General features: G+C 50.5%; 2 protein-coding genes across 4 annotated transcripts; one reads left to right on the top strand and one right to left on the bottom strand.

The window, feature by feature from the left end:
* Nucleotides 1–1110: 1110 nt before the first annotated feature.
* LOC101520260 (WAP four-disulfide core domain protein 6A) lies at nt 1111–13058 on the top strand. Of its 3 annotated transcripts, XM_058679586.1 has the most exons (6): nt 1111–1527; nt 3574–3705; nt 5241–5408; nt 10051–10182; nt 11942–12109; nt 12731–13058. In XM_058679586.1, exons 1-6 carry the CDS (start codon nt 1398–1400, stop codon nt 12751–12753), a joined length of 753 nt encoding a protein of 250 aa, XP_058535569.1. In that variant the 5' UTR covers nt 1111–1397; the 3' UTR covers nt 12754–13058. The 3 variants fall into 3 exon arrangements, with proteins under 3 accessions (XP_058535569.1, XP_012782666.1, XP_012782613.1); XM_012927212.2 differs by lacking the exons at nt 10051–10182; nt 11942–12109; nt 12731–13058 and adding an exon at nt 5893–6062 and having other exon boundaries at nt 1128–1527; XM_012927159.3 differs by lacking the exons at nt 1111–1527; nt 3574–3705; nt 5241–5408 and adding an exon at nt 8691–8849.
* A 6072-nt stretch (nt 13059–19130) lies between these two features.
* On the bottom strand, nt 19131–22818 carry WFDC2 (WAP four-disulfide core domain 2). Its single transcript, XM_004585856.3, has 4 exons — nt 22662–22818; nt 21979–22125; nt 20738–20884; nt 19131–19292 (listed from the first exon to the last, which is right to left on the bottom strand). The coding sequence occupies exons 1-3, from the start codon at nt 22747–22749 to the stop codon at nt 20739–20741; spliced, it is 381 nt and encodes a 126-aa protein (XP_004585913.1). The 5' UTR covers nt 22750–22818; the 3' UTR covers nt 19131–19292; nt 20738.
* Between the last annotated feature and the right edge of the window lie 2299 nt (nt 22819–25117).

Below are 25117 nucleotides of genomic sequence, written 5' to 3' on the forward strand. Positions count from 1 at the left end.
TAGCCAGAATCTCCATGCCTCGCTCCCTCTTAATCTTCTCTCTGACCCTGCCCTCTGTGGGGCCCTTCAGCAACGTCCTCGTGTCTCTGGGACTTACGACTTTCATCTATAAACTAAAGTCAGGGGATCGATGGTCCTCAGTATTCTTAGGCAAGATATTGCAGGTGTCTGAGTTTGGAAGACTACAGGAAGCAGAGTAAGAGAGCATTGTTTGTTCTTCAGACATTCTATCTCCTAACCCCTTAGTGGGAGCACCTTCAGATGCGTTTGTGAATTCGATGGGATGGGATTTTCAATGAAATGGGGGGAGCTGGCTAGGACCCTAAATTTTGTGACCCTGAAGTCATTTGCTTCAGAAAGTCTGGCCCTGTTAGCTTCTGTCTGTCATGTATGAGTGAATATTTGAGTCATAAAACCCAGTACAATAGGAACAACACTGACCTGGGGAAGGACATGTGACCCCTACAGAAAACACTTGCTCTCTGAAGAGCATCTCTCTCTACCAGCACTGAGTGGCTGGGGCTGTGGTTCCCTTGACTGTGACAAAGATACTCATGTTTTCTGAGGCCCTCCTTCCAGTAACTTCTCTACTGGTCCTCCCTCCTACCCGGAAATACAGTGACGCTACTGTGTTATTGATCTTAATTCAGTGAAAGTGTCTCAGGTGAGTTTCTTTGTCTCATCGTTTCTAAGAGGGCGAGGGGTTAGCACTGGATGGTGGATGCTCTCTACAAGCTGTGACTTCTCTCCCACTCTCTAAGTCAATGTGGCTTTGACAACGTCTTTGTGTTATCAGCCTGATGCTTCCTCCATGTTACTCTCTGGGAACATCTTGACTTTGGAGTCTTTGTTGAAGAATCTGCGCTGAACCGAAGAGAAGATAAAAAGGAAGAAATAAGACAGGAGGAAACTGTGGGAGAAAACATGGGAGGCCCACAGAAAGAAGGGGAAAAATGACACAAAAAATTCAAAGAGATATGGAGAGATACATAGAATCACAGTATAAGAGAAAAACAAGGAGTGTGTCCGTGTGCATGGGAACTGGGCAATGAACGAAGAGTTTGATGACTTCTTAAGTTGTCAACAAGAACACGTGCAATGGTGGTATAATCTTCTAAAACAGCCTGCCAAGTGTAAGACAAGCCTCTGTTCACTCCCCCTGGTTGACCAGAAGGCCTAGCCCAGTGCAGCCCCCACAGGATTAAAACTGAGGAACCAGCCAATAGCAGGACCTTCCCCTGGAGCTGTGGGCTATGAATGTCCATTCATTCCATCTTTGACCTCGAGAACTTGGCATTCCCAGCAAGAAAGGGGGTGGCTGGCTCGCCTCCAGTTCACATATCCAAAAGAATTGGCCACTGAAGAAATAAGCAGGATCCAGGTAGCCAGAAGCTTCCATGTTCTGGAAACACCAGACTAGACAACCCTTCTTCAGAATGAAGTCCGTGGGACTTCTGAGCATCCTGCTGCTGTCCATCCTCTTGGTGAACGTCCAGGGGCTACGGCTGAGTGACTGGTTCTTTCCCAGTAAGTACAGCGACTCCACCCTTATCCTAGAGAGAGGGAAGCTGCTGGGAGGATGGAACAGGACATGATTCCTTAGACCTGAGGTTGTGTTCCGCTGCATGAGACCCAGCCCTAGGATGGGAGAAGAGGGAGATGTCCGGAGGATTCCTCCCTGGGTGATCCCTTCTGTGGGTGCAGGAAGCCAGATCCAGGGATCCTCTGATTTCATCCCCCCATTGAAGTGGGTGGCAGGGGGAAAGACAGGCTCTAAGATGCAAGGGTCATAGAAATATGGGAAATCTAAGAGAACTTCTATCCCACAAGAAAAACATATTTGTTTCTTAGATTACCATCTCTAACTTCTCTTGGGTTCTTCCAAAGTGTTCCTTGACTTTGGAAAAAGGACAGTTTCTAGAAGTATCTTCAAAGCTAAGACACTAGTGCTTCATGACTATGTAGTGGCAATAATGAAATGATTGATTTAAAATAGAAATTTCTGAGAATGGATTTAAAAAAAATTTTAGCGAATCCAAATCCTGGTAGCTATGTAAGCTCAGGCAAGATATTTAAACTCCGCATGCTTGTTTCCTTATCTGTAAAATGGGGCTATTAATAAAATTTGCCTTACTGGATTGTTGCAGGGATTAAATAACACATTTAAATGCTAAGTAGAGCGTGTGGCTTGCAAATATGTAACAGATGTTAGTTGATATTACTTTATCCATAGTGCATCAGTTCCCACAGCTGTAGCTTTAGATGTTCTGTCTTGCTGCTTTCTCACAATTTGGAAGGCCAAGCCAGGTTTCCACATGGACACGTCACTGATGCAGCCACTATGGAAGACAGTATGGGCATTTCTCAGAGATCTGAAAACAGATCTATCATATGACCCAGTCATCGCACTCCTGGGAAAACAGTCAAGCAAAATGAAATCTGCGTGTGAGTTATCTGTACCCCCTGTTTATAGCAGCCCAATTCACAATAACTAAGATAAGGAACCAACTCAGATGCCCATTAACTGATAAGCGGGTAAAGAAAATGTGGAACATGTACACTATGAAACACTACTCAGCCATGGAGAGTATGAAACCTTTTGCAACCAAAGGGATCCACCTGAAAACCACTGGTAAAATGAGACAGTGCCGAATGGGCAAATATCACACGTTCTCTTGGATCTGTGGCAGTTACTACACAGAAGACACAAAGTCATCTCTAAGTGAGACAAGCATACCGGGAGGTAACTGCAGCTCACAGCCTGTGTCTATACTTCTGAACCATAGAAGATTCATATTTTTCTTTTTATTCTGCTGCTGTGTGGTGATATCTTTATTATTGGAATGTTATGCCTGTTACTTTGAAGCATATGAATATGTCTTTTTAATAATATGGTAGAAAATAAAGGGAGGGAAAGATAGGAAAAGAGGAGGAGGAGAGGGATGGGCAGAGGATGAAAAATGTGACATTTACTCGTTTGATAAAAACTTTAAAAACAAGTGATGACAAAAAACAAAAACAAAACAAAACCAACAACAAAAAAAAACAAGTGACAACAACGAGGGTTCAGAAGAGAAATGGCAGACCAGGAGCTGCAGAACATCGCCCCCTAGAGGAAGTCTCCAGCAAGGACTTCTCAGCAAAGCTGAATGACCAGATCAACTTAAACCTGTGGCTCTCAGTCAGGCCGCTTCCCTGCAGCCCACAGGGCGATGGCTCAAGTCTTTTTTGCTTGTAACAGCTGTGAAGTGCTTGTTGGGATGTAACGATGACAGCCAAGCACGCTGCTACGGGTCCTATGCTGCTCAGGGCAGCACTCACTCCCAAAAAGGAATCACAAGTGGTTGAAGAACGCTGCCAAAGGGGGCTGGCACTGGGGTGGGAGGAAAGACCGAGGCAGGAAGGTAGCAGGGGAGTTGGTCCAGAGGGAGTGCTGGGAGATACCTGAAGAAGCACCCTGAAAGAAAGGCACCCTGGGAAGGAGTGAAGTGAGGGCAAACCTGTCTTGGGGCTGGAGAAGGGTGGGCATTGTACCCTGCAAGATTTGTGGTTGGAAGACTTCTCCTTCCTTAGGTAAATGTCCCAGAGTCAGAGAGAAATGTGAATTCAAAGAAAGGGACCTGTGCACCAAGACCAAGCCATGTGAGCGCAATAAGAAGTGTTGCATGTTCAGTTGTGGGAAGAAATGCTTGGACCTCCAACAAGGTAATGGCCAACGTCTCACCTGCTGTAACCTGAGTGAGTACAGTCCTCCAGGTCACTGGGCTCTGGGCCGGATGGCTGCACTTGGGAGACCTGGAACTCACTTTTCATTACTAACCCTAATGTGGCCTGTACCCATCAGGCCTACCTGGGCAGCTGAATCCCCCAAGCCCCTGGTGGCCACAAGAGTTGGGGTTGGGTCCTATTGCTTCTTGGTTGCTTGGTTACCTTCCACTCTTAGAGTTTCTGAGTGCCAGCTGCCTGTTCCTACCCAACGTTGCTGATACAAGTGATCAATTACACAATTTATATTTCTTTTGGTTTGTTAGTTTTTCATTCCAGACTGGCTGCCTTTGTAGTTGGGAAGATCCAACTTTGCACCGGGAAGCCTTGCTTGGTCCCTATCAACTTGGTCCCTAGTGGGTTTTTCCTTTTCTGCTACATTCTTCAATCTGTCCTCATGTCTTTGGACCTCCAAAACCCACCCAGGATTCTGTGTTCATTTGTCACACTTACTGTTTGCCTGTGAGACCCATAGTAGGATTGGACCTGTTCACTGTAGACAGAAGAGGTTAGAAAAAGCTTCTCTGAGAACACAAGCCTGGAGTTTAGTGCAGAATGAGGGTCATGTCTCAGGTAAAAAGTGGGTGGATGTTTGCAGGCACAGGGGCTGGCACAGAAAGGAGTGATAATAGGGCCACCAGAGATTGGAAAGCAGACCGGGAGTATGCATCCAACATGAAGGAAGAAGACTCTAAGGAGGTGTTGAGAAGCCAACAAGCCAGACTGGGTTGACCAGATGGAAGACTCTCACCTTGACTTATAGAAATCCAATGAGATGGTGCAGGGTCTTCATCAGGTGAAGTTATGCCTACAGATCATGAAATAGGACTATGAAAGAAACTGCTCAGTTGGGCTGGAGGGATAGCTGAGGGGATGGAGGAGGACAGAGGACACTGAGACTTAAAAGAAAGGAACTAGCAGAGGGGTGAGCCACTAAGAGGTGAGTCAGCAGAACTTCATTGTCTAGCTGTGCAGCGTTAGCCTTGCGTGATGTTCAGTTTAGCTGGAACCTCTTCCCATGTGCTGGCTGCTGATAGTACAGGCTGGAGGTTTAAATGACAAGAGTAGATCCTCTCACAGTACTGCCAGTCATGAGGCCTGGAGCAAGGTGTCGTGGGTTGGTTCCTATTGGCTCTTTGTGGGTTGCTGGCTAGCTTTGGTTTGTGGACTCATCACCCTGAACTCTACCTACGTGTTCATGCAGTGTGTTTCTCATGCATGTGTCTCTGTTCAAACTCAACCCTTTTTTATATCAGGACATCCTGGGTTGGGGTCCACTCTCCTCTATTTGGATGTCATCTTTACTAATTCTATCTACCACGGCCCCCTCTCCAGGGATAGAGATATGCACTTTTGCATGCCATAATACAGGAACAGGACTCTGCTTCGTCAGTGGTGGTCACCGGGGAAGTGATGGCAGCTACTGGCTGCTGTGGTGGGCATGCCGAGGTCTCAACTCTGGGGTCTTTCTGCAGATGTATGTCAGTTACCAAAGGACTCGGGCCCCTGCATGGCTTTCTTTCCCCGCTGGTGGTACAGTCAGGAAAACAACACTTGCTACAACTTCATCTATGGTGGCTGCCTGGGAAACAACAACAACTTCCAGACCCAAGCCATCTGCCAGAATGCCTGCCAGAAAACAGGTGAGTTGGGGGGTGGAGGAGGGCATTGGCTCACCTGTTGTGTCCTTGGCAAACCTGGTGCTGCCGATCCAGCTCCCCAGCTGGAATGGAGGTGGGAGTGTAAGATACATCTTTCCCAGAAGTAGACGGGGTGGTTTTCTGGGAACTTGAGGATGAAGATGGAGTGACTCAGGGCTGGCGAGGAGCCATGGAGGGAGGTGCAGAGGTGGTAGGACCTCAGAGGACCATAACAGAAAGAGCACCGGATATCCAGCTGAACACTGGACACTGAGCAACCAGCTTTTCCGGGTCATCTGTGTCCGCACTGTGGCTCTTGGCCTAAGATCCGCTCCCATTCATTTATCTTTAAAGGAAACCAAAAGCTCCCCCAAAGCAAGCCCACTTGTGATCTTGCCCGCCCCCCCAAATGCACCAACATAGCTTCAAACTCTTAATAGAAGCTGATAAGATGCCCAGTCACATCTAACCATGGCCTTCTCCGCAGGTACCTAGCTCCTGCATGGAGACTTGCTGGAGCAGCCACCAGGATGTGACTCACGCACCAGGCTCTGTCTGGGACACTGACGGATGCAATAGGTCGATGTCAGCTGTTCCACACTCTGCGCCCAAGACCTTCTCTCTTCCCCAAACCAAACCCCAGGCACTGTCCGCCTCCCCCCATCTCAGTCTCTTTTCATGCACAACACCTGCCACTGGGATTCTCGCTCTGTGCCTCGTCCCTTTGTCTCCCACTTTCTGAGCCAGCTCATTGTCCCTGTGCATGCCCCAATCCCCTCCCTCCCCCAAATAAAGTTCTTGGCTTAGCTCTATGACCCTGAGGCTGATTAATCCACATCTGTTTGCACTTTGTGGTATGTGAATCAATCTTTGAGACCTTTAGGGACATCATTCAAGGGGACATGTACCAGCAGAACCTCAGGAGGTGAGTGATCCAGGGGCGGAGACATACCCCTTTGTTTCTGAAAAATAAACCCTGCAAGATCCTTTTAAGGCAAGGAGATCATCTCTGTTTGAATGACCCTGGGATAAGGGTATGGGTGCATGTGGTTTATTTGAGACCATCCAGAAAGCCCAAAATGGGGAAGAAATAGATGAGCTAGGAAAAAGATATATCCACTACAAACTGCTTACCTCTGAGGGAGACCATGGCTCAGTCCCACCAGGGACCCTCTAAGGAACGGATAAAACACACCTCTAATTGTCTTCCTTAGTCTCCAGTGTGCCTGTGTACCTACAGAGTCCTGCGCCCCACTGGGTGCCTCACTCTGGCTGATAGAGAGCCCAAGAAAATCCACTGAGGGAGGTCAGGACCCTACCTCTTGTGGTGGGAGTCTGTCCATTCACTGGGTGCTATTCAGCCATGCAAAGGAACCATGCAGTTTTACCACCTGCTACACAATGGACGAGACTCAAAAGCATTATGCTGAGAGAGAGAAGCCACACACGCAAAGTCAAATGCTGTATGATCCCACCTGCAGGCAAGAATATGGCTTGCAACTCTCAGGATTAAGAGTCCACTGGAGAAGAATTTCTGTGAGCTTTAATATTGTCCCTGCTTTCCAAGCCCTGTGACTTGGTCAGTCTCGGAAAATTCAGTTCAATCTGGAATTTCTGTTTCAAAAATGATTTGCTTTGTTTATCTTTTTTAAAATATTTATTTTTTCTTATTGGGAAGGCATGTTTACAGAGAGGAGAGAAAGAAGATTTTCCAGCCACTGGTTCAGTCCCTCAAATGTCTACAATGGCCGCTATTGTTGAGCTGATCAGAAGTCAGGAGCCTCCTCTTGGTCTCCCATATGGGTGCAGGGTTCCAAGGCTTTGTGCCATCCTCTGCTGCTTTCCTAGGCCATAAACAAGGAGCTGGATGGGAAGTGCAGCACCCAGGACATGAACCGGCACCCACATGGGATCCCAGTGCTTGCAAGGGGAGAATTAAGCCATCATGCCAGGCGCCTAAATCACTTATTTTCTAAAGACTTGTTTTTTTCGGTTGGGAAGGCAATAAAGGAATCAATAAAGGAATTTTTGTTTGTTTATGTACTTTTTAAAAAAAGATTAGATCTATTTTATTTGAAAGGCAGTATTACAGAGAGAAGAGACAGATTTTCCATCTACTGGTTTATTCCCAAACGGACGTGGTGGCCAAAGCTTGGCCTGTCCAAAGCCAGAAGTCAAGAACTTTGTCCTGTTCTCCTACACATGTGAAGAGTCCCATCCTCCTCCACTTTTCCAGACCACAGACAGGGAGCTGGATAGGAAATGGAGCAACCAGGACACGAACTGGTATTCATATGGAAAGCTGGCACTGCAAGGCAGAGGATTAGCCTAGTTCTCCATTGTGCCATCCCCCTCTTCCTCCTGCCAACTGGAACTGAGGTAAGGAGAGGGCAAGGAGATTCAGCCCAGAGAGGAGTCAATTATGAGCTCCCCTGCATACAACTCATGGAAGCATCTTCATTCTTTGGCAGTGCCTAAAGTTGAGGAGCGGGAGAACTACAGAAGAGAAAGAGAAGGCAAGTAGAAACAAGCCCAGACGAGACTCACTGGGAAAAAAGATGAGCACAGAGTGAAAAACACAGAGAAGCATGAAAAGGAGAGAAATGAAACAAAACTGTAGGCATGTCAGGAGAACAGTCCAGCTAAAGAGTGGCACCCATGTGGTGGTGTAGCAACTAACGCTCTGCCTGTAGCACCTTCCTCCCACATGGGAGCTGGTTCATGTTCCAGCTGCTCCATTTCCAATTCACCTCCCTCCTAATGGCCTCGAAAGGCAGCAGCAGAGGACAGGTTAAATCCTTGGGTCCCTCTCCCCATGTGGGAGACCCAGGAGGAAGTTCCTGGCTCCAGATCAGCTCAGCTCTGGCCATTGTGGCTGTTTGGGGTTGAAACAGCAGATGGAAGATCTCTCTCTCTCATACACACTGGGTGTCACTCTGACTTTCAAGTAAAATAAATAAACAATTTAGGGAGAGAACTGAGGGTCTCTTGCCATCCAAACCCCCCTCTTCCCCAGGGAAAGGAAGACTCTGACCTTGCTCACCCCCTTCTGCTAAGAAAATCTGAAAAGCCTCAGCTGAGGCATGCTGCTTACCCTGATAGACCAGAGAGCCTCAACTACAAGCTTTAGGAGCTGCCTGCCCAGTGCCCCTCCCCCAGGGTTGGTATTGCAGGTGCCACGGATGCCCACTGATGGGCCTCAGGGACTTGGTGTTCCCCAGTGAATGATTGTAGCTGGCCGGTCTCCAGGATAGGACCTAGAGTCCTGGGTGGCCCCAGGGCATCCAAAGCTCAAAGACAGGAACTGCTGAGTGATAATTGAGGTGCCACCTGCAAGGCTGGTACCTCCTAAAATGGAACTGTTGGGACTTCTGCCGATCCTGGTACCACTCGTCCTCCTAGGAGGGATCCAGGAATCTGGGCTGGTGGCAGGGTTCTTTATCAGTAAGTAATGGGGACTTGACCCTTGCAATGGAGAAAAGGGGCTTGATGGGGTTTGGGAGTCGGGGACACAAAGAACAATTTCTCAGGGGCAGACAGAGTGCATTCCCCAATTCAGCTTTGGGTTCTGGCCAGGGAAGAGGGGAAATGATAGGAGTGATCCCTTCAGCCTGTTTCCTCCTGTAAGATGCCCTTGGCAGACATAGTACCCTTAGTCTGAACTGCCGTGATCCCAAGGCGCTCTTCCTGGAGGTGCCTAAACCTGGAGCTTGTGAAATGGATTGTGTGGAAACTGTGAAAGCTAAGGGACTCTGCCTCGAACAGGACAGCTTCCACTGCCCAGCACCACTCTCATTCAGCTCCAACTCCTCCTGTTGAAGGGCTCTCAAGTTGTTCCCTGTGACACACACACCTGCAGTCACACCCACAGAGGGCCACTGTGGTAGAGAACTGTCTCCAGAAATCTGTGGGATGTTGGGATACAAAGAGGCACTCGAGCTGACTGAGCACTTCAAAAGCGATGTTGGAAGTTGCTGCTCAGGATACACACACTCCACCTTCAGCCCCGGCTCTGTTCCTCAGCAATGATGTAGCCCTGGGCAAGCTCACCCAACCTCCCTCCATTCAGATTCCAATTCCTCTGTTTACAGACTGTGCATAGCAATATGACTTACGCATATAGTTACACTGATGAGTATGGATCAATGAACAAGGGCATTGCAAGTTCCGTATCCAGGATAGTCATCATTATTGTGCCCCCAGCAACTTGAAAATGCCTTTGAAAACTTGGCTGCATCAGAGTTCAAAACAGTCCTTTGAGAAAACAAGGAAACCAATATTCAGATAGAGTACCTGCTGTATAAAAGATTGTACAGGATTAAAAAACTTGGCTATGTGAAGAACTTAATCACAGAGAGCTACAGCGCCCCCCAAGGCTATGTTACCCCGGAATCTTCTCCCTGGAAGTTTATTGGCCATAGGGGGAGGTGTTGGGGGTTGGAAGGTGGGAATCAATTGATGGCTTGTTAATAGGGTTGCAGATGTGGGCAGTGCTGTAAAAATGTTGAGCTCCTGTAGGCCACCATCTTCCAGGGACAGGCGATATTTGAAAGGAAGCCCCTCTAGCTCTGGTGGTGCCCTGGTGTGGGAAGGAAGGGTGTGGCCTCTCTCAAGGCCTCAAGGGAGTGTGTCTCCCCTTCCTTAGAGACATGTCCCAACATCAGAGTGAAATGTGAAGTCCAGGAGAGGAGTGAGTGCACCAGGCACAGACACTGCCCGGACAAGATGAAGTGCTGCCTGTTCAACTGTGGGAAGAAATGTCTAGACCTCCGAAAAGGTACCCCCAGGTCCCTCTCCTTCTGTCCCCACTTGCAACAGTCCCCTCCCCTTTGTCTCTGATTTTGCATTTTCGTGAATGTTCTGCTTGACACAAACTCGCCCCAGGCTGGATTTGGAGAGATTGGTTTTCTTGGCCTCTTCATCTTCTGTCCTTATGTGACATGTTTGGAGTGGCTTTTCCCCTTTCTGTACCATCATCTCCTCCTCTGTGACATAAATGTGATCCCCCCCACCAGGGTCTCTATGTCGATGGTCTTCTGTGATGCCGAAAAAACCACTGAAGTTCCAGCAGATGTCAACATCCTGTCTGATTCCAGGATGGCTATCAGAGACAGGCACAGGAGCTGCTTTGTTTCCTACCTTTCTTCTCTAGGTCTCTATGTAAATCCAGGATCCTTTCCCCAATCACCTTAAACCTAGCACACTCTTCTTTCCTCTTCCCATGTCATTGGTCTCTAAATAAAACCACCCAGGATTACTCATAGGGCAAATATTCATTGGTTCCTCTAACATGCCTGGCAGGTGTCACTTATTGTATTCAGGAAAAGTTTTACAGGAAAGGGAATGTATGACCCAGACCAGGAAATATACTGAAGACCGAGGCCACAATGGCAGGGGACTATCTTCCAGGCGGAAGTTAACCGTATGTGGATAGGTCCTGTGGAACAGGAGTGCTGGAGGAGAGCGAGGGGAAGGGCTAAGGAGTCTGGTCTTAATCATAAGAGCAATGGACAATCTGCATTCAGGTCTCCAACAACTCTGTGATCTCGACAAACTGGCTGTGCCACCCCAAGCCTCAGTTCATTCATCTAAATAGTGAGAACAGTAAAAGGACCTACTACATATGACGGCGTGTTAACATATGTCAGGTGCCAAGAACAACGTTGGGCATTTTGATAACTATTGTTTGTTGGGCCACAGATGCTGAGGTTCTAAGGCACTGCATTTGTCCCTCACAGAGCACATTTGCTGAGTAGGTGCAGCTTTGATTGCAGGATACTTTGGGCTTTTCTTTAACATCGTGAACAGCCCTGAAGCAGCCGCTCTGTGCCAAATAACCTGCCAGGGACTGCTTGTAGCAAGGCGACCTAAGACACTACCTCCACCATGAAAGCCTCATGTGTCTTGTGGAGAGGTCGAAAACATGAACAAGTCACTATACAGGGACGAGCAATGTGTGCAAGATAAGGAAGCAATTCACAAAAGCCAACGGATGAAGAGTGGATGGGAAAAGACATCACACAAGACTTGAAGTTTGGGAAGGCTTCTGCAGAATGAATAGGTGTGTGTGCACCTGCCTAGCAAGGGAAGGATATGAAACAGACACGGAATAAACACTCCCAGTTTTAGAATATGAAAGCGTGGGTGTTGGGGATGGCCAGAGAGGGAGATAAAGCTGGAGACCTGGAGAAGGCGGCAGAACTTTCTGGGTTCTGGTGGAATGAAGCGATCAGCAGAAAGGAGAGAAAGGAAGCTACAGGAAAGGCCCGTTCCTAAGCTCTAGCCCTTCAGCCTCAGTTAAAGAGGTCATGTGCTATCATTGCATCTGTTCCTTGCCCTGTGGGGTCAGCAGGGCGGAATTTTATGTTCCTATCTTAATAGGTGAGGATGTCAAGGACTATGGAGTCAATGGCCAAAGTTCATGTTGAATTGGGAGCAGAACGCTAGAGAAAAACAGCAGTAGCTCGAGAAAGGGGAGGAGGGGGTAGAGAGATGGGCACCCCAACAGCGGCTCCCACCCTGTGATCGCCCTGCAGATGTGTGCAGCATGCCAAAGGAAACCGGCCCCTGCATGGCCTTCATTCCACGCTGGTGGTACAATAAAGAAAAAGATATCTGCACCCAATTTATCTACGGAGGTTGCCAAGGGAACAATAACAACTTCCAGACGGAAGCTATCTGCCTGGTCATCTGTCAGGAGAGTAGTAAGTTCCAGGGGTCCCAGCAGCCCTCACCCACAAGGAGCACCCTGACACCTCAGTGTTGGCTTAGATGTATCACTTGTGGGTGGGACCGGGACTTGACAAAACCAACTCTGGGGAGGAGGTGAGAATGCAACTTGAAGGGTGTTTAGGGGAAGAAGGGGATGGGATGGATGGCAAAGGGAAATCGGCAAATGAGAGCTGGCAATGAAGCCATGGAGTGTTCCAGATCCAGTCAGAAGGAGGCAGCCCTGTGCTAGGCACCAGCCACTGGAAATTCATCATAGGAATCTCTTCACCAAGCCTGGTCCCCAATCCTCTTTGCTTTTAGAGTGACTAGCAGCCAGGGCAACCACGATACTTTGTGGGCCAAATCAAGACCTTGTGAGAATGGGGGTGGGGGCGCCATTAATTGTTGTCCTGCAGCGTGAACTGCACTCTGCTGGTTAGAGCAGAATGTGTGAGTACTTGGGAAGCCTCCACGTCATCTCACCTCCATCTTCTCTTCCTTTAAGAAAATTTAACGACTGCCCCCCCCCCCGTCTTTCACCTGTGAGCTGTAAGGTTGGGGTCCTAAGGCGACCAGGATCTGAGACTCTGACGCTTTGCTCTGCTGTCTCGTAGACTCGTATCGCTGGCTCGGATAAGGAGGAGCTGGAACAACCTCCAGGATTTGATGCACAATTCTGCCAGACAGATACTCTGTGCAGGCTTCTGTTGGCCGAATTCCAGCTGCCAAGACCCTGGCTGCTCCAAAACTGAACTCCAGGGCCTGCTGCTCCCTCTCCCCACCAACCCCTGCAGCCTGCTCAACTTCCCTTCAAACACAACACCCTTCATTCCTTGAGCCCTTGCTGGTGTCAGACCCTATCTCTTCAGCTTTGGGGACTTGGGTTGATCCCTATGATAACATCAGTTCTCTGTAATAAAGTGCTCTGTGTGACGTCTGAACGATTCCCATCTGTGACGGCAGGAAGCCACAGGTGCTCTCTTCCTGTCAGCAATTTTCAGGGAACATGTCATGGTAGAGAAGAAGCACCAGGGCCCAAGAAGGAAACCAGAGCAGACACAGGGTTCATGTAATACAGTTCATCAGGAGCTGAGAATTCAGGGGCTCCCTTAAAAACAAATACAAACATGAACACACACACACACACAAGAGCATCTGACTTCAATTATACCAATTGCAAATTTTAGAGAGTTAAATAACTCGAATTGCACTAGTGTTCCACAGCATGGTGGGGTGACTAGGGTTCACCAGCACACGCTAAATCTTTGCTGAAGAAAGGAGCTTGAGGAGCTGGCACTGGGGCAAGGAGGCTAAACCCCTGCCCTGTGGCATCAGCATCCCATAGGGGCACCTGTTTGTGTCCCGGCTGTTCTATTTTGAATCTATCTCTCTGCTTGTTCTCTGAGAAAGCATTAGAGGATGGCCCAAAGCCTTGGAACCCTGCACCCACATGGAAGACTTGGAAGATGCTCCTGGCTCCCAGCTATGGATCAGCTTAGCTCTGGCAGTCAATTAGGGAGTGAACCAACAGATGGGAGACCTCTCTGTCTCTCCTTCTTTCTGTAAAATCTGCGTTTCAAATAAGAGTTAAGTAAATCTTAAAAAAAAAAAAAAAAAACATAAACTCGAAGGCTCCAAGTATAAACACTAAGGAAATGCAACTGTTAATCATCTTGAGTTGGTAAGTATATGCTACATATGAGCGTTGAAATAGCATATTCTACCTAGTAAATATTCACAATTATTACATGTTAATAGGAATCTAGACTGTGCTATTTCAACACTTATATATAGCATATATTTATGCAATCAAACTAATTGGCAGTTGAGGGGAAGGGAAGGGTGAGGGAAGCAGGAGTGACAGGAGGCGAAGGAGCAAGCCTTGGGGAACGTGGAAAGCAGGTCTGAAGGATGGGGGAAGACAAAGGGGGCCAGGATTAGGAGGAGAACCCTGCCACAGGGGCTTGTCAGGGCAGCACAGCCTTGCATCCCACATCAGACTATCTTGATTTGATGCCCTAGCTAGGTATTTCGGGAGTGAAAAGGCAGATGGAGTTCTACCTGTCTTCCTACCTTGGGACCCTGCACCCACATGGGAGATATGGAAGAGGCTCTTACTCCTGGCTTTGGATCAGCTCAGCTTCGGCCTTGCAGCCATTTGAGGAGTGAACCAGCAGATGGAATATCTTTCTCTCTGTATCTCCTTCTCTATACAAAATCTTCCTTTCCAATAAAAAGAAATACAGGGGCCCGGCGGCGTGGCCTAGCGGCCAAAGTCCTCGCCTTGAAAGCCCCGGGATCCCATATGGGCGCCGGTTCTAATCCCGGCAGCTCCACTTCCCATCCAGCTCCCTGCTTGTGGCCTGGGAAAGCAGTTGAGGACGGCCCAAAGCTTTGGGACCCTGCACCCATGTGGGAGACCTGGAAGAGGTTCCTGGTCCCGGCATCGGCTCACTTGGGGAGTGAATCATCGGACGGATGGAAGATCTTCCTCTCTGTCTCTCCTCCTCTGTGTATATCTGGCTGTAATAAAATGAATAAATCTTTAAAAAAAAAAAAAAAAGAAATACAGGACATTAAGGAAAAATGTTCCGATCACTGAAAGGATCAGGGAAGGGTCACTGCTGTCTTGGTGTGTGGCTTTGACCACATCTGCTCTGGCCCCCACACTGTGTGAGAGCTAGACTATTGTCCTGAGGCCTCCCAGGTCCTTTGCCTCCTAAAGAACCAGACCAGTTGCAGAGAAAAACATCAATAGTCTCATCCTGTAGGAAGGTACACAACTAGGCTTAAAAAAATCAAATCAAATCAAATCTGATGCTCCATTTTAACCTGTTGGAGGCATGCCCTGGTTGGGGTAGGGCGGGATGGAAGGGTGCATCCCTAAGCATCTCAGCTTCCCTGGGAACCCTGTGCAATCTGATAAGCACGGAGTGCTGGTTGATTTCCTCGGTACGTCTGGTTCTTGATTGGGCTTGACATACTTGAATGACTAGGACAGAATCATTCTGTGCTAGGGACCCAGGGACAAACAGGCTCTTGAAAATAGCCTGAATGTGCCCTGTGGTTGATAATATCTGCTCAGCTATTCTAGGCAAGGAGCTCAGAGCCCCCAGGGCTGAGCTCAGGAATCCCTTGACTCAAAGGAGCTCCGTGGGTTGGAGAGTGTTGGGTCGCCTTATTATTAACTGTTTCTGTATCACCTGGCCCATTAGATCTCAGGTGGAATCTTTTAGCTCTTCTCTGATGCCATCTGGGACCCTCCATCTTTCTCTGCTTCAGTCTCTTCTCAGGGCTGCCCAGAGGGAAGTTTGGATGGTTTGGAAATATATGGCTGCTCTTAACAGGAACCAGACTAGCCAAGACCATGCAGCAAGTCAGTAACAAAGCTAAAGGCATAGTTGTCGGTGCAGTGGACTAGTTTGAAGATGCTGAAGGTGTAATTTTTGCTGTTGCTAGAGAGATGCTAAAAGAAGCAGAAGCAGAAGTGGGACCAACACTGCTTCTTTCCTTACTTTATCTGCCAGTTTCCTCTCAATATTTTCAATTCACAGAGTCTACCTAGAAGCAAACTGGTGAAAGCGTGAGGAAAACGAGTATATAGAATGTCATTCGCAGCACCACAGAGGAGAGTGTAGGAGAGGATTGCAGCTGAGACAAAGCAGCCGCCTGCACTGCTCAGACACGAAGACTAGGCTTAGGCTCAGCCAATCATTCTCTTGCATCCGGAGTTGTTACACGAGGAAAAGAGGATGGAGAACTCGTGTGATGGCTGCATCAGCAACAACAGATAGCCTCATCCCGCCTTCAGGGAGCAACAGGGACTCAGGTGAGGTGACGCATCAGAGGTGTGTGATGCACATCCAGCGACCTACGAGCCACACTCTCCTTGTTCCATCCATTCTCCTAACCTTATTTCCAATCTTGTTGGAGATCTCAAGATCTACCCGGATATCTTTCTCCTAAAGATTTATTTTTTTATCCAATTATCTGTTTAAAGGCAGAGAGAGAAAGAGATCTTCCAGCTGCTGATTCACTCCCTAAATGGCCATAGTGTTCAGGAGTGGGCTTGGCCAAAAACAGGAGCCAAGAGCATCACAAGGCTCTCCCACATGGACACAGGGGCCTAGGCATTGGGCCATTCTCTGCTGCTTCCCCAGGCCAACAGCAGGCAGCTGAGTGAGAAATGGAACAGCTGGAACACAAACAGGCACCCATATAGAATGAAGGTATTGCAGGTCGTGGCTTAACCCATTATGCCACAACGCTGGCCCCTCTTTAGTCTGTCCATCCTCCTAAGCTTATTTTCATTCTTTTTTGAGTAGTTCATGAGAACTACTCTTTAAAAAAAAAAAAGAGCTTGCTTGCTTTATTTATTTATTTATTTATTTATTTATTTATTTATTTAAAAGATGGAGCAATAGAAGAAGGAGAACATCTTCCATCAATTGGTTCACTTCCCTAAAGGTTACAACAAACAAAGCTGGATGAGGCCCAAACCAGGAGCCAGGAACTCCATCATGGTCTCCCATATGGGTGGCAGGAGATTTAACTGTCCTCCACTGTCTCCTGGTTGCATTTTCAGGAAGTTGTGTGAAAGGCAGAGAAGCCAGGACCCCACGTGACACTGTAAGATGGGACGCTTCGGATTGGCCCCGCTCCAGCTGTTGGGACCATTTGGGGCGTGAGTCAGCAGATGGAAGATCTCTATCTGTCTGTCTGTCTCTCCTTCTCTGTGTGTAAATCTGACTCTCAAATAAAAATAAATCAATCTTTAAAAATCTAGACTTACTATCACCCAGATCTCATGAATCATGAGTCTGGGCGAGATTTATGTAGGTCTCTGCCTTTGGGGACTCTTAGAAGGAAGCAGGAAAGCGATGACTGGCTGGGGCTGCGATCTCATCTGACGGCTCAACAGGAGATGTCCGGTCCACTCTCATGGCCAGTGGAAGGATTCAGTTCCTCACGGGCTGTTGGCCAGAGAGCTGTCCCCAGGCCCATGACAAGCAAATACCTCCAGATGGCAGCTCTCAGCACGGCCAACTGCTTGGTCAGCGAACACAAGCACACTAGAAAAGCCAGAAGGCATAAGCAAAAAAGAGAAATCACAGCTTTGCAACCTCATCAAGGAGAGATGTCTCACCCTTTTTCTGTACATCATTTCTCATTAGATCCCTGGGCCCATCTCCACTCAAGGAGGAGATGACTAAGGGTTGGAACACCAGGAGGGGAGGATAGGGCTGTCTTAGATGTCCAATTAGCACCAAGACGAGCTTGCTACAGTCACACAAGGCTCAAGTGCGAGCTTGAAGTCTGTCTTCTTAAACGGATTGAAGCAGATGTGAGACTGAAATTATGTAAGGGTGGAGTGTGAAGGTTGTGACATCACTTGGATGTGACAGACTGAACTAGGATAATCATGGTAGTAAGGAAAATTCAAAGGAAAGAAAAAAAGCTGTTTTGCTTTTATCCAAGTTTTGGGAGTTTCAGACCTCCTTTTTTGAACCAATAAAAAGGCCATATTGCAAAATACAAGTGTCAGTTCTTGAATCTCCTCTTTTCTGATTGGTTTCCCAGGTGACAACTCAAGGCTCACAGTGCCTGGTCCCTCCAAGGACAAGTACCCAAGTGCCTGCATGACAGCAAACCTGGAGTGAGAGTTGCTGCATTGGAAAGCTGTTTGGGTGGAAGGACAGACAAATTAAAGCCCAAGACACTGTACCGGGGGCCATGGAGCCAGCTGGGGTACCCTGGAAAGAACAATCCTGACAAAGCACCAGGATGTCACGAAACATCTCATATATTTTTTCGAGCTGGTTGACCAAGGGGCTTCACATTTCCATCTTGTGCTACATCTCACAAACTATGTAGCTGATCTTCTCTGCAGATTTGATAATAGTATTGGATCAATCATTGTACTGTGAAAAAAGTTATTTATTTACTTGAAGGAGTTACAGAAGTAGAAAGATATCTTTCACCCACTGGTATACATCCTAAATGGCTAAAGCCAGGAGCCAAGAACTCCATCTGGCTTTTCCATGTGGGTGGTAGCGACCCAAACACTTGGGCCATCCTCTGCTGCTTTTCCAGGGCATCAGCAGGCAGCTGTCTAGGAATCGGAACAGCCAGGACTTGACCCAGCACCCACGTGGGAAGCTGGCATCCCAGGACACAACTAACCTTACTGCACCACAATGTTGCCTCCTGGACTATGGTTATTTGTGTGTGTGTGTGTGTGTGTGTGAGTTTAAGCTGTATTTATTTTGTTTGTAAGGTAAATATACAGAGTAAAGAGATAAAGATCTTCCATCTGCTGGTTCACTCCCCAAATGGCCAAAGTGGACCTGATCCAGAGCCAGGAGCTTCCCCTTGGTCTCAGGAGCCCAAGGGCTTGTAAGATTCTCTGCTGCTTTCCCAGGTCATAAGCAGGGAGCTGGATGGGAAGTGGATCATTTGGGATATGAACACACACACACACTTGCACACTTACACGTGAACATGCACACGTACATGTGCACACACCACCTCCTTCCTGTGGCCTTGCTGCTGCTGCTCCCTTGGTGACACTAGCCCTTCTCAGCTTGGGCCATCTGTATCCGTCTGTGCTCTCAGTTCCAGCTTGCTCACGTCCCTCCTTACTCTCGCTCCAACCCAAAGCTGTACCTGCCCCACCGAGCAGATGCCCGATTCCCAAGGGGTGTTGCCATACACCACCCTTTGGGCTGCAGATGGACACCAAACACATCAGCTGGGGGCGTGTAGGTACAGGGAAGAACCCAACTCTGAGTTCCAGGGGCACAGCAGGGCAAGGGCTTTGGGGAAGGAGGAGCTTGGGGGTGGCAGTCATGGCTGGTGTGGGGACTGGTCGTGCAGGACATCCACTGTTTCAGAACTTATGCCTCTCAGGACTTGGAGTCTGGAGCACTTGCTTGCTCCCACCCTCCGCCCACCTCAACCCAACTCAGGGGAGATGGGAGCAAAAGGAAAAGAACATGTGCTGACGTCACACAGTGCTGAAAGCAGTCGCTTTATTCACGGCAAAGGGGGAAAAGCTGTGGTCCGCCTTGGAGGGAATGTAGAGGCCGGCAAAAGGGGAGGGCAGCTGGGCTGGAGCCAGAGCCAGGCAGATACCTTTCTCCTCGCCATTCCTTGGGCTGCTGCTGCTGGCTGGAGCTGGAGGAAGGAAATGGTAGTCAGTAGCCATCGGCTGGACCAACACAACACCCCACCCCACCCCAAGCTTTGCCTTGGGGCGGCTCTGCCTTGGGGCAGCTTTGCCTTGGGGCGGCTCTGCGTGCATTACTCTGCAGCTTTGAGACTCATCTCTTCCACTGCAGAGCATCCCAGGACACACTTGGGAATAGCCTGGGTCCAACCGGCTGGTATGAGCTTCCTGCAAAGCTCTAGTGAGTCATCCATCCTTAGGTTCTATCTCATCCTCTGGCCTCAGGCGAGGTGGGGATCGGCTGGTTGAACAGATCTTATCTGGCCCCATTCCACATGCAAAGTCACTGATGCTGTGAAAAGGCTGGGTACACATCGGAGCTTAGCCTTCCTGACTGACCTGCCCGTTCCTGTAACGGGACACTCTGGGAAGTAGACACATGGCATCATGGGCTCTGGGCCCTGGGGAGCCCAAGGTTCCCTCTACGGCCCCTGGAGCACCTTGCATCACAAACACAGGACCTTATACACACACCTCTCCTGCATCCACTGAAGTGAGCTGTAAGCTCATTTGCAGTGTTGAAGGCAGCACTTGACACCTACCCCCAACCAAAGGATACTTCTACACTGTTGCCCATTCTGTCCCCTCTGCCTGAAGCAACTAGTCCATTGCACTTCACCAGACTGCCTGCTTGTCACCTGTCATTCAGGACTTGCTCAGGACTGCCCCTCTAGGAAGCCTTCCCAGATGTTTCCTTCAGCAGTACCCTCTCCCCACTCCATGTGGGTCACATCTCCTCCTGCTCCCTGCAGCCCTGGCGGTTGACCGTTGTCCACTCATACTCCTCAGCCACCACACCACAAGCCCAGGGCACGGCTGGTAGCCACCCATCTGTCCTAGCACCTGGCACAGACCAGCAGCTTGGTGCCAGGTCACCCAGTGGACTGACAAAGCATTTACTCCCCTTGTTTTTTTCCTTTACTTCCTCATCTGAACTGTATGACTTCATCGTGCTATTTCTTTACATGCATACGGGGAGACCGCGAGGCGCTGCCATCTTTTCCTCTGAGTGTCAGCACCTCTGGAAATAGCAACACCTAGCCCTGTCCCATCACACAGCGAGGGCCCCACACTCTTCAGGCACTCAAACCGGCTGGACTGCACCAAACCAATCCTGCACAGCCCAGTTCTCCGGTGACGGTGGGGGTCAACTCTCCTGCCTCCTGCAGCCAGCTGCTGGGTTCAGTTTATCACCCCCAGAGGTATCTACACTGATTCTTCCATCTGCAGAGCTTCTCGGGCACCCAGAGTGGTACACACTAGATGCTCAGTGAACATTCGGGAATGCAGAGAAGTGGACAGGTGCAATGCACTGCGGGGGGGGGGGGGTGTCGGTCACACAGTGATCCTCACGGGGGTGTCGATGCCTCACTGCCCACCCCCCCGCACCTACCTTAGAAGTTGGGTGTGACACAGGACACCTTCCCGCAGCCATTGAGGCAGCATTTCATCTGGCCTGGACACTGGCTATCCTCCGCACACGTGTCATGACAGATGCCAAGCTGGAGGAAGTCCAACTTAGGGCAAGAGCCCTTCTTCTCTGCACAGCAAAAAGACAAGGAGAGGTAAGCAGGGCGGCTGCAGAAAAGTGAAAGTGGCCCAGGCCCTACCAACAGCAACACCATGTGGGTGGGGAAAAGCGTGCTGATCTGATCTGGGTGGGAGGTGAGGGAGCATGAAGACTGCCTCCAAGCCCCCTCCTTCATCTCCCAGGAGGCTTTGCAATGCCAGGACACTCCCCCCCATCGCTGAGTCACAGCTCTGCTATTGTCTAAGTTTGCGGCCTGAGGCAGAAGTCTCCCAGAACCCTCTCCCCTCTGACCACTTTCCTTCACCCAACTCCTGAGGGATCACACAGCATCAAGAAGCTCCTACAAGAGCCATAGAGGTGGACACACTAGTTCTCCCAGAAGGAGCCTGGTCGCTTGATCAGGAGGGTCATGGCAGGCAGGAGTCTAAGCCCTGGACGTCCACGCTCTCATGAGTGAAGGGCAGCCTGAGTGGGCAGTACCTGCGGCTCGCACTTCACAAGTGCTGCATGGCAGAGTGCAGGGCTGAGCAGAGTCCCTGCGCTTCAACCCTTGCCTCGGCCCCCAGCGGCCTCAGCCACAATGATGACCCAGTGTGGGGTGCCTTAGTTTCCCTGCCCTTCCCCTTGTTTTAGAGTTATTATGAGAATCACGTGGGCAAGGACATTGCTCTGGCTGCTGCCCCTTCCACATATTTCAGATAACCTTGGCAGGTCCAGGAGGTCCATTCTAAATCCAGGAGTTCCTTTTCCAGGCCACAGGCCAGTTCTACCCCTACCCCACCCCTACACCCCAGAGGGGGAGGCTCCCAGGGATGAGTGCCCCAGGCCTCGACCCAGTTCCGGCCCCCTCCCCACCTCCAGGCTCCAGTGGCTTCCCACTCCTCCCCTGCAGGCTCCAGATGGGGGCCTCGGGAAGAAGCGGCCGTCCCGGGTCCCCAGGCTGCCTGCACCCGGAAGCTCGTCCTGCTCACGCAGAGGCTGAGGGCCTCCCTCCTCCAAGGACTGCGCTTCTGCGCCGCCTTTGTTTCCCTCGGAATGGTGCAGGTGCTCCGGTCCCCTGGGCCCCCTAACAGCTGACCACGCGAGGGACCTCCCGGGCTTACCATTGGGTATGGAGCAGATGGAGGCGCATTTGCTCGCCGAGCAACACTTGAGATTTTCGGGACAGTCTTGGTCAGCCAAGCACTCCTGCGTGCAGTTCAGGTCAGGCGGCAGCCGGGGGCACACTCCGGGCTTGTCGGTTCCTGTGCCTGGCGGGGGTGGGAGCCATCAGAGCCCGCGGCTGGAGGACACCACCTTCGCGCTCGGAGCGCACCAAACCTCTCCTCCGAGGCAATTTCACTGTCGGCACTCCCCAGAGGGCAGCACCTCCAGGAAAGAGAGTAACAGAACAAAACAAAAAACCCGCGAACACAGGGGCTTCCCAATTCTTGGATCAGAGCCCTCAAAACTCAGACCTTCAGGGCAGGCTCACCTGACCTTCTAGGCACCTGGTGTGTACTCATTGCTCCCTCTCGCATCTCCAGCCAGACTCCGCCTTTGGCCCCGAGAACCCCACCGCGACATCAATTTTAAACTACAGTGATCTCCCCCATCTCTTCTGGCTCCAGGGTCCCCGCCGTTAGGTCTCTCGGGCGCCCACCTTGCAGTCTTCACCGGCCCTTCCCTCTTCCGCCCCAGGAATCCCCTACCTGTCCAGCCCCGGCGGCTACGCCTCCGCCTGGCTGGGTCCCGGTGCGCCTGGCTCAGCCCCTCCGGGCACCCGGCCTCTCCCCGCCCCACTCACCTGAGACCCGAGGGAAGTCGACCAGCAGCAGCAGCAGCCCAAGGAGGGCGACGGAGAGCAGGAGCCAGCCGAGGCGAGGGGCAGGCATGGTGCTAAGCCGGGCCGGGGCGCAGGTGTGGGTCGCGACCGGTGGGGGGGATATAACCTGGTGCGCGCGGCGGGAGGGGGGCGGGGGACAAGGGCGGGGCCGGGCCGGGGTGGGGGTAGCGTATGTGGGAATGCTGTGCCGAACCCAGCGGGCACCGCGGGCGGGCTGCCACTTCAGGGCATTTCACAATCTCCAGGGATCAGGTGTCATTCTTGGCCCCTGCGGGAACCAGGAACCTAAAGGACTCCTGGCTGCCAGCAGCTCCACCAGCTGCAGCCGGACCCTTGTCCACTCCTCCCATCTGGGACCGGGGGACCAGGGCCAGAGCTCCCAGCTTCCTAAACAGAAACTCGGGGGTCTTTTCTAGAATGACCCCATGGGAAGAGTTTGCAAATAGGTAGCAGTTCCCTGGGGTTGGATTTGAGGTCGCTGGGTGGTTGGGGCCAGGCATGACCTGTGGTCTTAGCGGTGGAGCACACAGCAGGGACTGCATAAGTAGCAGTTGGGATTAGCAGGTGGATGATCAGCCAGAAGGCCTGCAGATGCAACAGAGCTGTTCAAGAACAGATCCTGCAGGTGAGTGTCCCTGCCTCTTTTTCATCCGAGCTGGCAGGTGCCAGGGCCTGTGTCCCCTCCCCCATCTGGTGGAATCTTCCCCAGCTAGTCCATGAACAATGTGCAGGTTCCCATGACCAGAACCATCAGTTATAATGTCAAACCCCTTGGAGGTTTAAAGGGTTAGGATCTCTACCCCTGTAGCTCGTTGGTCTAGGGGTATGATTCTCCCTTAGGGTGTGAGAGGATCTCCACCCCTAGGACCCACACAAGATGGTATAGAGAGGGCTTTGAACCCGGGCCTCTTCGCCTCCAGCTGCTGGCTTACTTCCACTTCATGCACACAGTCGCTGAGTGCCCCCCAGATGAGGTGCCCCAAGGATGGACATGGGTACAAAGAGGCCATCAAGGGTAAACTCAGGTCTGGGGTGCCAGGGTCTGGGTCTAATTCCTGCCTGCATCATTCCCACTGAGAGACTTGAACAGACTCACTGGTTGGAACTGCTGTTTGACATCTACAAAAGTGATTCCTATAAAAGATTCCAATGTGAAGGTCACATGTTCCCAATGAGCAGGTTCATGCTGAATAAGGTGGAAAGCTCATGCCAGGCCCCCTAGTACCTGGTAGGTCCTACACAGATGGCTGGGGAGTACTCCAAATGACAGTCATCTACTGGAGCTGAACACAGTTATCCATCATCCCTGTGAGCTCCATGGACAGGGATTCAATCAACCGAAAGTGGAAAGTACTGGGAGGGGGGAGAGGGAGTGATCACCTTAGTGAATGTGTACAGGTGTTTCTTTTCCTTGTCATTTTCCCTAAGCTTTACAATTTTAGCAACTCTTTTCATTACATGTGGTAATCAGGAACTGGGCAGTCATAGATTATTGTTATCTGCACAGGGTCTGGGGCCAAGCCCTGTAATGGCCGAGGAAGCAGCGCGTAGCAAAGATTTATAGAATCCAGGGTGACTCATGCCAAGAAAAACCACAAGTGCCTGAGGACTGGCTTCCCGTCCCAGTGGCCTGGGGTCCTGGCAGCCCCCGGAAGCCTTGGCTGGTGGAGCCAGGCAGAGGTCTGGGCCTGAGAAGGGAGGAGACACTGCTTATGGGAGATGCTTCAGCCACTATCCCTCCTGACACATGCTGGTAGAAGCAAGCTGGGAATGTCTGCTCCACCTCCCAGCTTCCTGGGACTGGGGACTGGAGACATGCCGTTGCTGGGAAGGGCCCAAGCCTGTTTACTCTGAGCTCAAAGAACGGTCAACAGCAGCAACAGCCAGGTAAGGGACCGCTCTGCGCAGGCTCCTGAAATCCAGGCCAGTCCCCTCTCCACTTTCTCCTCCCCTCCTCCTCAAGGGCCCTTAGAGGAGCAGGCGGCTGGAGGCTGTGCACCCAGCCGGCTCTGGCTTTGGGTGCTGCCCCCTACTGTCTTCTTCCAGAACTAAGCAGCTGCCTGTCAGCCAAAATGTAGGCGAGGCTGTGGGAGTGTGGTGGGGTGTGTGGTGTGGTGGGGTGGAGTACGGCCATGGATGGAGGAGGCAGCTTCCTGGATCCACGGTACAGTAGGTTTAGCTTTTATAGGTCCAGCCTTTGTGTTAGGTGTGGCCATTTGTTTTCAGCATAGCTAAAAAGGACAGAGGTCTCAAAAACGAGTGCGTCCAAGTCTGAGTCAAAGGTCAGCTGCTCGCTGGTTTGTGGCTTCCAGCAGCACTCCACGTGTGCACCTGCGTCCATCATTATGACTATTTTGAAGAATTCTTATCAGGAGTAAGGGGAGAGGTATAGCCAGAAGTTGCAGATCTAGCTAGAA

This window comes from Ochotona princeps, chromosome 22 (assembly GCF_030435755.1).
Source record: "Ochotona princeps isolate mOchPri1 chromosome 22, mOchPri1.hap1, whole genome shotgun sequence".
NCBI classification, from domain to species: Eukaryota; Metazoa; Chordata; class Mammalia; order Lagomorpha; family Ochotonidae; genus Ochotona; species Ochotona princeps.